At 40.2% G+C, this 12,856-nt stretch overlaps 1 protein-coding gene across 1 annotated transcript in view; it reads right to left on the reverse strand.

Moving 5' to 3' along the window:
- PLPPR4 (phospholipid phosphatase related 4) overlaps window positions 1-12,527 on the reverse strand; it is a 31,214-nt gene extending 18,687 nt beyond the window's left edge. The window contains exon 1 of the mRNA XM_032192334.1: window positions 12,371-12,527. Coding sequence (XP_032048225.1) covers window positions 12,371-12,448 — 78 coding nt within the window. The 5' untranslated portion in view covers window positions 12,449-12,527. The remainder of the gene's footprint in view (window positions 1-12,370) is intronic.
- Between the last annotated feature and the right edge of the window lie 329 nt (window positions 12,528-12,856).

The following is a 12,856-nucleotide window of genomic DNA, read 5'->3' on the forward strand; positions in this document are numbered from 1 at the left end:
TTTGTAATTCTATCAAAAAGCAATTAACTTTGACAAGATTCAGTCCGTGTAGAACCATGATGACTGTGGTTCACAGTTCTTTTATCCTCTAGCTGTTTAATGATTTTAGCCATCACAATTACTTCTAGTAATTTATTAAGAGCAAAGTTAGCTCCTCTGGGAGCCTCAGCATACCACCAAATCCTGAAAGCACAGATTCAAGCAGTAAATCACTGTGGAAGGAAGTCTTTCAGGACAAGTAATAGCAAAAATGCATTTTGAAGCCAGTGGTTGATGAGTAGGCAGGGCAGCCCTTCCCCAGGGTAGGCAGTGGGGCATTCAGAGGTGACCAGCAGCATGTGATAGTTCTTTGCATCCTCTTAGTGAATGCCTAGTAAATGCTCAAAAAAGTTTTTTGATTGTTATTTCCCAGAGTCCTCACTTGACAAGGCAATATTGCAACCACTGCCTGCTCCTCCACTGTGCTGCAATGGCTCCATCCCCGTGTCTCTGCTGCCTGTCTGCTTCCTTTTCTCCTTTACTTATATATATATATATTTTTTTTAAGATGGCTATCACATTAACTTCTCCTCACTATTAACTGCAGCTGAAAAGCAAAAAATTGACTAAATATATTTGCTTTGACAGATAGAATCATAAAAATTAAATAAGGTTGTATCATACCTCTTGAGAAAAAAAAATACTCCCCTTTTCCATCACGCACCTCACATTATAATGAATAGAAACTGCCCTGACATAATTTCAGGCATGCTGAGATTATATTATACTTTCAATATTCAGTATACATTTAGAAAAAAAATTGTTTGATTAAAATCAGTATCATTTGTCCCATTCTATAATAAAAAATAAAAAGCAGAGGTAAAACTTGATAAATATTTATACTGGAAAAAAATATGAATAAAAACTATAAAAAATATAAACTACATGTGGCAGAGGGACAATGTTTTCTTGCATTAACTAGCCATTTTCAGATTTTTAAACACTGGGCTTTCTAAATGTAGACTTTTTGGACATAGAATATAAATTTGTGTGGTTAGGGAAGGAGGATATAATCTAAATTTTACTGAAACATACTTCTTAATACAACTTAGGTTTTCCACACCTTTTGCCATTTTCAAAAGTGTTCTTCTAAACTAAATATACTGATATTAGAGATCAGAACAATTTAGCTTGCCCGGTTATCTGTGTTCAAGTTGACTCAATTGTAATCTCATCTAGTAGAGAAGATGCGATGATGTAGAAAGGGAATGGGTATTGGCACCCTAAATGAAGCTAAGTACTGTGAACATTACAAAAATAAGATCAGGCATCTAGCAAGTTTGTTTCAATAACTAGTTTATATGTGTACAGGTATAGTTGGACTCCATGATCCTTGTTGGGTCCCTTTCAACTTGGGATATTCTGGGATTCTATGCCATGTGCACTCACATACTATGTTACACATATATGTTACGTATATCATATAATAAAACCATATAATATGTAATATATTGCAATATGTATCAAATATAATAAGATTACACAATATATAACATGACTATTATATAATATGTATTTATACTATGTTAGAATAATTATTTACAATGTAACTTGAGTCCTGCTTCCTACTCATTAAAGGAAGAAGTCTAGTTCTTTAGTTGGATACATTATTTAATTATTCTTCTCACATCCTGCTGAACACAGTCCCTATTAGCTATACTACAGGCATGCACGATTAGTCACGATAATGACTGTTTCCAGTCATTATACAGATGTGTAGGGATATAAAAGGACTTCCTTAAGTCTTCATACTAAGGATATATTTTACATTTTACATATTTTATTTTATTATTTTATTATTTATTATTATTTTTTTTTATATTTTATTTTATTTCATGGAACTGGGTGCTCTTCTTCCCACACTGCACACAGACTGTAGAGCTGTTTGGGATAAGGAGCCTCCTGTCCAGCTTCCACTCTTGCTTGGACACTGAGATTGCACAGCATTTGAGTTCATGCATATTGCAACTTCACTTCTGCACAGTGTTTAAACGTTGAGGCACTGGCAATATCTTATTAACTATTTGAAAGCCATACCTAAATGACTTAGCAAGGGTCCAGGTCCTGTGAGACAAAGTATCTTATAAAAAGACATAAACCTATTCCAGTGAGCTAAAGGATCAAGATAGGCACAGGGTCTGTTACCCTTCCAATGTCTCTTCATCTAGGTTTCCCTAAAGGTTGATTTCCTAGGATGGAAACACAGGGCAGGAAAACTCAAGGAAAATCTTTCATTCAGAGTTTCATCTTCCATTTCTCTAACACTGAGAACAGGAAAGCCTCTCCTGTACAGCTCGCCTCTATCATAAGTCCATCTCTACTCTGGTTATGGTACTCTTAGGCAAGCAGCTGTATTAAATGGCAACATCGAACAATCACAAGTAGGTGATATACGAAGTGACTTTTTATTGTAAACCACTAAAAAAAGATGTGGACAACTTCCTTGTTTTTTTTTTTTTTTTTTTTTTTTTTTTTTTTTAAAAAAAAAGCTGCTGTATGTTAGCTGTAATTTAAGTGTTAATTACAAAAATCAAAGAATCATGAAAATTATATTTCATTATCTTACAGTTCCACTACAGGACTCCCATATTATTTCTGACTGTAATTACCCACTGTGCTAAAAGAAAAGAAATAATTCTAAAGGACTGTGAATCCCTAACATAACTGCTTACAATACTAATGAATAGGTTTATAGTCAATTTGCTATATACAGTATGTCTGATCCCACAGGACATTTTTCTTCCTATCTTTTTTAAAATACAAATATAAAATGCATCTTCAAAAGGGCCAAAGAAAAGCAAATGTTTCTAAAATCTACTAAACAGTATAAGTGGCTATTTAATATATGAATATTTATGGAGCGTTCTGCTTAAGGCAGCAGTAGTTCTGTAATTACAGACTTCAGTTCCCAACACCTTGAAAATGTCAAATATAATTAGACAGTATAATGTGTATTGTTTTAATTACAAAATGGAATAGGAATTTTCCTATTCCTAAGTAGAATAATAAACTCCCCAACTTCAGCTCACCTATCTTGACTAGTAAGTCTTTATACTCTTACTTCCTTGGTTGGCTAACGGAGAATGATCCTTGTTTGCCTTACAACTTACACCTATAAATTTAGAATTTGACCCAAGGGGTAAAACTCCCTTTGGCTTGGAGTATTAGAATTGGGACCATAATCAGCATAGTTGCTGAAAAGGTTCAATTGAGTTTTTATTTTTTTTTAATTTTTTTTTTTTTTTTACTGCTAAGAGCCTTTATTAAGACCTAAGACTTTGTTATTAATATTAATAAATGCTATTAATATTACAAAGACTGCTGTATGGAGCTAGGAATTGTGCTTTTAAGTGCTTGCTCTGGAGTGAAAATGTAGGACCTTTAACTTTACTATTCCATAGTGTCTCTGTAAATTCCCCATGGAGAATTCCCAAATAACCAACGCTTTGCTAAAACCAGATTCCCTCTGCAAGTCTTACAGGCATGCCAGTAGCAATCAGGTATTGATGGTTTCCTAAATGACACCATGGAAACAGTTAGGCTTAAACCACAGAAAGGCAACAAATAAGCACTACCTCTACCCCCCACCCCCAGTTCTTCTGTACTTTGAAAGAATATGCAACTGGATACATACATAATTAAAAAATCAGTAGCTTCTATGAAAATTAGTAGCTTCTACAAATTCCCTTTCTCTAAAGCTGTACACTGGTAGTTACATATCGAATTTGCCAGCACTTAACTAGGCAGAGTCCATATATATCTTCAAGAGCATATCTTCAAACCCATGGGCTTTGTGAGAGCTTAGCCATCGAGTATCACATACTCAAATGTCTAAACATGTTTTGTATGATGTAGTTAGTGACCTCTTTTTGCTTTGCTAAAATGCACTACAGGTGTTATCTCTTTTCATGAACTCAAATCCAGATCCTCTCTCACTGTATTGGACTGTGTTGGTGGCTGCCAGGAGACACTCTTTGAATATTGGTTACAAAAGCGATTATCCTGGGCTGTTTCCATGAGGTTAACTGGGGAAAAAATGAAATGCCTCTTGTGCAGTCATAGCAAAATATTGAAGTTGCTGCTCACTGTGATGAGCAGAGTGACTTGAGTGATTTTTCTTGAGACTGGATGCAAACACAAAGGCTGTGGAATTGCCTTGTTTTACCTGCCTGCATATGCTAGGCAGAAAAGAGAGAAGTATGTACATAGCTTTCAGAGGAAGCCAAGCCACAATGAACCAGATACGGATTAAAGACAGTATGACTAGCCCACCTGTCAAGAAGGATTAAGTAATATTTGATAGGATACTTGAATCTTTTACATTTGGAAATAACTTGTGGGCTTGGGCGGCCAAAGAATTGTTAGATCCCTAGGTTGTTCCGCAGTTCTTCCACAGCAGACAAGGAGTTCCTGGGCACGAGAGCTGCCTCTTGATATTTCTCTTGCCTTCTGGTAATTAGGAAATCTTTTTAAGCAATCAAGTAAGCATACAGGATTGCTTCAGAGAGATAGCTAATGAATGCCATCAGTTTCTCCTCATAAAATCAACAACAGCCAAGTGCTTGGGAAAAGGATGGTCAATTTAAAAATTATGTTGCGTTTGCATTGCAAGGCTTTGGCATTGTGGGAGATTCTATTAAAATGTATTATAAATGTCAGTCTTTGTGCCAAAGAATTCATGGTCTAAATGACAAGGCACAACAGATGGATGAGACAAAAAAGAGGGCTGTGGTGGGTTGGAGGAGACAAGGTATTTCTATTCTTAGCCAACTACTAACAGTGACTGCAGCTTTCAACCTCCTTGGCTGTTGTCCTGTTGTACTTTGCTGTGAGCTTTGCAAGACAGGACGAGAAACTGGAAGGACAGGGCTCTATTATCCTGACAGGAATGAATACTGAGGTCATGACTATGAATACCTTTCAGAAAAAGGTCAAGCAGAAAAAACATTATCAGTCCAAATGCTGCCATTTTCTCTTGTTTTTTGGAACCCATGAGCTCTTTTGCAGGGTCCTCAGCATGGCTCCTGCTCAGCTGCATCAGTGCTGTAGCTTTGCCCTCGGTGAGACTGCAGTGCTGAGCTGGGATTAAGACCAAGTATAGGTTTAATGACATTGCAAACTGGGCTATCATGAGGACTTCTGAGACATAGTACAGAACATAGGATGGATGTAGAGCAGGGAAGTCCGGTTTGTAGGTTTTCTATGTTCTAAAATAATTCTTAAACCCTCATGCTTGCAAGAGAAGGCATTCAGGCCTTTTCAGAAGCGTAAAATTTGCATCTGTATAAAGCTGGTTTTGCTTTTCTCTCTAAACTCCAGTTTCTGCTGCTTCTTGTACCTCTATTTGGATGCAGGCTTAATCTGGCCCAAAGCTGTAAGGAACCAACCTTTCCTCTGGAGGATTTTTACCTAACCATTGTCTAAGTTTTGTGAAAACTAATTGCAGAGACATGATGTGGTCTTTCTTCTCCCAGATTAACTCTATTGGATTTAATTTTGACTCACAGTTTAGAATCCCAGGTGCCATAGAAATCTATTATCATTACCATTGTGGAAAATTAAGTTATCCCTATTTCCAACATTGATTTTAGAGTTTAATTGAATTGTTCTGTGACTGCCAATTAGAGTCTTGCTTTATAAATACAACAGATATAACATGTATAATTCCTCAGATCTCTCGATCTTTTGCCAAATCTTAATGGAAAACCTTTCAGTACATGTAAGACCAAAAATAGAGATGATACACAAGTGATTAAATTTCTATTTTTTTCAGAAATTTCAAAGTCACACTTTGACTTTAGGTAATCCTAAAAGTTCTTCTTTCTCTCTGTTTTGTTTGTTTGTTTTGTTGGCTTTTGGATATTTTTTTTAAAGCAGCAATTATTTAGAGATAAATAATAACTATAATTAAAAAAACAGCAATTGTTTAACAAAAATATTATCAAGCAAGAATAATGTAAAATTAATTATAAAATATTTCCACTTAAGTATATGCACTTAAATATAAAGCAAACCCTTAAACAGAAATTTTACATCACATTAAAAATACCAGGAAAACATTTACTGTCAGTGTGACTTCAAAAATAATTGATGATTCATTACATTAATTATGATTACAGTTAATTAGGATTATTAATTAATTCAATGATTAGTTATAATCAATAAGAAACTACAAACAATGAGATTAGGATATTGCACACCCTGTTGATTATGATTCTTTTCTACTGGCTGCTGTAAATTTATGGCAAAACAAGAACAGCAATATTTCAAAAAGCTGGCTGTTTCCAGGTCAAACTTTTACTAATTTTCAGTCAAAAGTTTCCTGAAAACAAACAAACAAACAAACAAAAACCCCACATCTCTAGCAGACAAACCTGTCAATACCTGCAAACTATTACAATTTATTCTACTCTCCAAAATACAATGTTTCATATGAAAAACAAAAATTACTGTGGGTGCCAACCCTTCTCCAGTGGCTTATTTCCATGCTCTTTTGCAATGTATGAAATCTCTCCCTACAAACTGAACTTTTAAGTGAAAGAATCATCAGTAAAGATTACAATGTTTGTAACAGTTCAGCTCTTGTGTAGGTAAGGTTACACTACTCACTGCTCATTTTTAATTTTGGCTGCAGAGTAACAGATTTTCAACAATTATAGAAGAAAATCACAGAAAGGGGTACAAACATTTCTACTTTTGGAAGAGGTAATTGTTTGGAAAAATGATTCTCCTTTGATTTCTAATATGTTCAGGCCTCCTTTTACTAGTGAAGTAAAGAAGATCAGGAGGATGAGGTAGGACTGAGAAGGGTACAGGACCCTCTTCCACTATGAACTATTCAGGCTACACTGCCCAAGCAAGTAGCTGAACACAAAGGGAGATCTAACAATGCAAATGCACTGGCATGTTTTCCCCCTCTCAGGACAACCTTAGCACACCCTTGGCACTTCCTTTTTTGTTACCATTTTCTGCTCATCTTCTCCTAAAAGCTAGTAGTATGCAGGCTGTACAGCTCTTCTGTAAACACAGAAGTGATGGGGAGGATATAACGTTGACAGCTTGGTGAATGAATGTTAGTTACTTTGGATGAACAGCAACCTCCTCAAGCCTCAGAGTGGCTGTTAATATTATGGGGATGCTGGTCTCTAATGCAATGTGATAAACAAATCTGATGTCAATCCTCCGTGAGTCAGCCACATTGCAAGGTTAGCTCAATAAGCAGACTATTAAGGGTATTTTTCCACCTTCCCCTCCCCTCACACATGGTTGACTCTTTTGAGAGAAAAAGCAATATATGTGGTAAGCATTATGCTACTTCCACAGTATGGGGATCATTTCATCTTCTACAGCTTGTGTGTGTGTGTGTGTTTTTCCCTTAAGGCTAATTCAAGTATAACTGAAAACCTACCTAGAGAGAAATGGGACTACATTGCTCCTCCATGAAACAGCAGTGTAGTTTAACTCTTGCACTAGATACAAATATCCTGTTCTTAGGAAGGAAGATTTAGTTTTATGGCCCATTCTCCCTATGTGCTTACTCTAATCACTGCATTCAGTCAGCATCTTCTGTCTCATACAGTCACGCCTATACATGACTTGGAGGTGACAAAGTGCGTAATTTAAATGTGGTGGGTTATGCATGGCTGAATAACTGAAAAAAAAAACACCTCCAGATGTGACTGAGAAGTGGCACAGGGCTACCTAGTGATGTGTACAAACATTTGACATTTCCAACCTAGCTCTGTCAGTAGATATTAGAAACAAATGGAAATAAAGTGTCTGGTGCTGAAACACAGCGAGCATTTTTTCCATGTATTTATTTCAATGGAAGCTGATGACCCGCATTTTGCAGGCTGGAGTCCTATAGTGATAACACTTACTGCTTACTGTGCCTACTGCTCATACCACTGTTATAAGAATTCCACTGCTCATACCACTGTAAATAAGAATATAGAGCCTCCTTTAGGAACCAAGAAAGTTAAGTGTTCGCTCAGATTGACAACACCATGTTGTTTTGCATTCCCACATCTGGGACACAGGATAACAGGGTAACAGTACTGCTAAAGTCAAAGCCAGAATTCATAGTGCCTTCTACAAAACGAGGATTTAATCCAGGAATTTTTCAAGTGCGTGAGCACCTGTGAAATCTTTTTCCTTCACTAAGAACAAATGTATCTGTCCTGCATCTAAAATATGACCATTATCTTAGGAACAGAAATTAGAAAACCCTGGATATTTTCCAAATTCATATTAAAATATGAGGCATTCTCTGGGCAGCATTGGAACAGGCTGCCCAGGGAAGCGGAGGAGTCCCCATTCCTGGAGGTATTCAAAAGATGTGTGGATGTGGCACTAAGACACCTGGATTGGTGATGGGACTCAGGAGGTCAGGTTGATGGCTGGACTTGATGATCCTGAAGTCGTTTACAACCTAAGTGATTCTGTGATTTCTTCTGCAAGTGAATATACTTATATATTCTGCATATGCTGAAAAGAAACTGTCAGTTGACAAAGAGCAGAACTTCTTCCAGGAATACTCATTTCCAATATCTTCCAGAGGCATGTAGGCTTTTCATTATGGAAAAAAAAAATTTACACTTGCCTAGAGAGACTGAATTTTCATGCCAAGTTTTGACCTTCCCAGCTATGAAAATGAAGTTCACATTACCTATACAGTCTACAGAACCCTAAAATATCACACCCGTAATTAGGAATAAGACAGGCCAAGCGGCCTGGCAGTGCTCATTTTCATATGTCTTAGGTTAGCAAGTTGCACAAGGCAATCTATTCAGCTCTCAAGAGCATGTGCTGATCAGAGGCTCTGCTATGCAGGAGTCTTACCAGCATTTTTAAATAATCTCTAAAACAGAGAGTAAATCATCAAGTTTTTATCTTATGAATCATGAAAATTGAAAACATGCTTCTTTGTATAGCCTTTGATTTTTTTGGAAGATGACCCACCCACATTTTTCTGAAGCTCCATTTCTTCCTTACAGATTTTTAATTCCTTTTCCTTTCTATGTCTTCTGAAGCTCTAGCCTGATTCTTCTTTTACTTCTGTATAAATGAAGAATGGCTCCAGTGATAACATTGATTTAAGAAGTGCATATTGGTTTTATGTTGTGACTCTGCTGCGTTAAAATCTGTTGGTTTGAATTATTCTTAAATTAGACTGAAATCAAAATCAGGCCCACGGTATTTATTTTAAAGTTAACTGACAGTTGTCCTATGTAATTGCATTTTATCCCATCATGAAAGTTGCTGCCATCACGTGCTTTCATGTACAGGAGTTATTTCCATTCATAATGTATTCATAAGGATCTCAACAGCAGAAACACCTCTGTGTCAGAGCTCTATTTGTTTGCTGTTCTTTCTAAAGATCAGGTCCTTCTGGAGCATAGAATTTGTTTTATTTTTATTTTTTATTAATTCTTTATTCTCTTATGCCTGAAATACATCAGTTATTACAGATTTTTCCCTCTTTAACTGTGTTCTATTTTCCATTTGTATAACACAAATGCTTCCCTTTCCTACAGCTTTGGAATTTCCATTTCCTCTTTGTCCCAACGTCCTTTGTTCCCATGTCCTTCCTTTTGTCTAGTACTTGAGAGAAAAAAACAACCCTTTTTTATAATATATTTTCTAAACAATTTACTTTTTCTTTACCCTAGATTTTCTAAGGTCCTGATGCTAAATGGAAGACAACAAACTGATTTTCTTGCTTGAAGGTGCAAACTTGATTTCCTATGTTTATTCACTGCTATTCAGGAGGGACTTCCTGGTATGAACAGGACAGGCAAAATGAGAGTGTGTGGCAGAAGAGAAAAAAGATATCTATAAAAGAATTGATAGTGTCTAGAGGAGAGAGCTAAAAAGCTTAACTGACAGTTGTCCTATGTAATTGCATTTTATCCCATCATGAAAGTTGCTGCAATCACGTGCTTTCATGTACAGGAGTTGATGAGTGCCCCATCATGCATTCAACTGCCATTCATGAAATTAAAAGGAAAGCATTAATTGGTAATTTACTTTTTTTTTTTTTTTTTTTTTCTGGATCATAGGAGAAACATACCTTCTGCTTACAAAGGAAATTTCTATTTCATAGTAATGCCAGTCATCCACACTGGGCCACCCTTCTGTCCAATACACTTGGGAATTTCCACTGACAATTAAATTCTCTTTGACTGGATCTCTTTGGATGAAGTATAGCTCAATCTTTGGTTCTCCTTGAGCCAATCACTACAGAAGAATGTAAACCATCCTGTTCTTTTTCTGATGCTGTTGAAATGCTGGTATCTGCCTGTGCTACAAAGCTCTAGGAAGGCAATGTCGTTAGTCTGATTAGAATTAGTGGGTAAATGCTGGTGGCTGTACACAGGAAACAAAAGTTAAACATTTAAATACCACCTGATTGCTGTCACCCTTTCTTCAAGCAAGTGTACTCGCCTAAAATGTGTGAAATGGATTCAAATCTTCCTGCTGTGTGATGGGAGAGGAATGACAGCTCAGAGTTTCCTAATCAAATGTATCAGGAGGATTGCAGACAGCTTTTTCCCTTGACATTGCTTTTACTTGCATTGAATGCCTAAATGTTCATTGGCTCAAAAGGGGGCACAAGTCTGCAGTCCTCAGTAATTAGGACTCCTGGGGGAGAAGGGCTCACACGGGTTCTGGACTCCACTCCTGTGAAGGAGTAACATCAAAGTCCCAGAAGTTCCTTAGCAGCCTGTTCTCCGAACTGCGAATTCTGATTCCCTCTTGGAGCAGTTGGGTGCTGAAGAGGCTCTGCAGTGCTGATCTGCACCTCTTTTTAGATCTAGCTGTAGATGACCCGCTGAAGATTTCAAGATTTTTAAGAGTCCACATCAAGAGTGGAGAACTCACCTGCTTCATGTGGAGCCTGTACAAAGAGCTTGGTCTAATTTCTTCACTGCTTGCAGAGTCATTTCCATTATTCCTTGTAACAGCTACAGGGAGCTTCCAGGGGAAATGCCATACTACAATTATGGCATTAATATTATATAAGGCAACTCTTAGAGCACCAGGCACACGTTTAGTGCTGCTGCTCTGTAATTCATCCCATCTTGCTGCAGGCAAAGCCCACCAAACAGCACAGTTCTGTCATGTTTTGCAGGATCTCTCATTGTCCCCCGGCATCAGTTACTCCCAGGCTGAGGCCCAGCCATCTCCCTTGCTGCTTGGATTCCCAAAGCAACAAGGATGGCAAGGAGAGTGAGGAAAACTGCCTTTTCTAGGGACTTTTCCAGGCTTGACCTCTCCCTCCTGTACAAAGCCGATGTAAGTTGGATGGCACAACAAGCACCTTCCGTCAAAGGGCTTTTCTTGAGCAGGCCTGGTTACAGCAACAGGAATGCCTGCTGCTTCCATAGGAACAGCCTCTGCAAAGCTTTCCACTCAGTGCTGCGTACTTCAGGTTAGCTCCTGATCGTGCCCAGGTGTTTATGGAATATGGGGACAGAAACACTGCACTGTTACCTAAAATCCCTTCTGAACCCAATCCCTGCTTCCTTCCAGAAGACCTCCAAAGTCCTTCAAATGCACCTTCAGGTAATTCTTGTTCTATAATTCTTGTTCTCTGAGGTAAGTCACACGACACCTCACAGTGCCCCAGTCACTTCAGATGACCCCACTCACAGAGAAACACTGTGCTCAACCCCTAAAACATTTTCATCTCTTTCTTAAGTTTAACCGGTATTCACCCCCGATCTGGCAGTACACATTGGCTGCGTGCTCCAAGGCAGCAGCATCCTCCAAGTGCCACACCAGGCAGCCAGTGCCTCTGCAACTCCACCTGCCACCAGCTGAGCAGCCATGGCAGGTTTTGCTCTGCGAGCTCCAGAGAGCCTCATTCCATCTGCATCACGGGCGTTTTTAGCTCCCTCAGAGGAAGCGGGGGGCGTACTGGGGGGCGTAATCCAAGGGTCGACAAAAACATACCGCTGGCTGTCATTTTGAGATCGCTTCTGTTTCCCCGAGCAATCCTCACGAACCGGGATTTGTATGCCGGCAAAGAAACGCGAGCGGCGTTCGCCTCCAGCCCTCCTTGAAACGCGGCTCCGTGCCGAGAGAGCAGCGGAGCAGCCTCGGCATCTCCCCCCCCGCACCTCCCGCACACAGCGCCCGCTCCCCGCCGCGGGCCCCGGCGAAGGCGAGACAGCGCCCGGGGAGCCCGCAGCAGGCGGCGGGGACGCCCCGCCGGGACCGCGGCACCCCCCGGCCCCGCAGCCCCCCGCAGCCCCCCGCAGCCCCCCGCAGCCCCCATCCCCGCACCCGCCCGGGTCCCCGGCGCCGTCCCCGCGTGGCCGCTCACCTCCACGAAGTAGAAGCAGGGCAGCAGGGTGACGCTGTCCTTGGTCACCTTGCCCTTCGGCCGCTCCTTGGCGGACATGGTGCCGGGCTGCGGGCGGCGGCCCCGCGGCAGCGCTCCCCCGGCCGCCGGCAGCCGCGGGTCTCCTCCGCCCGAGCCGCGTCCCCTGCGCCGGGCTGACGTCAGGGGGCGGCGGGGGGCGGCGGCGTTAACTCCTTCGGGACGGGGAGGGGGGGGGGGGATGGATGGGGTGGGATGGGATGGGATGGGATGGGATGGGATGGGATGGGATGGGATGGGATGGGATGGGATGGGATGGGATGGGATGGATGGGGTGGGGTGGGGTGGGATGGGATGGGATGGGATGGATAGAATGAGATGGGATGGGATGGATGGGGTGGGGTGGGGTGGGATGGGATGGGATGGGATTCATAGGATGGGATGGGATGGGATGGGATGGGATGGGATGGGATGGGATGGGATGGATGG

This window comes from Aythya fuligula, chromosome 8, assembly GCF_009819795.1.
Source record: "Aythya fuligula isolate bAytFul2 chromosome 8, bAytFul2.pri, whole genome shotgun sequence".
Classification (NCBI taxonomy): domain Eukaryota; kingdom Metazoa; phylum Chordata; class Aves; order Anseriformes; family Anatidae; genus Aythya; species Aythya fuligula.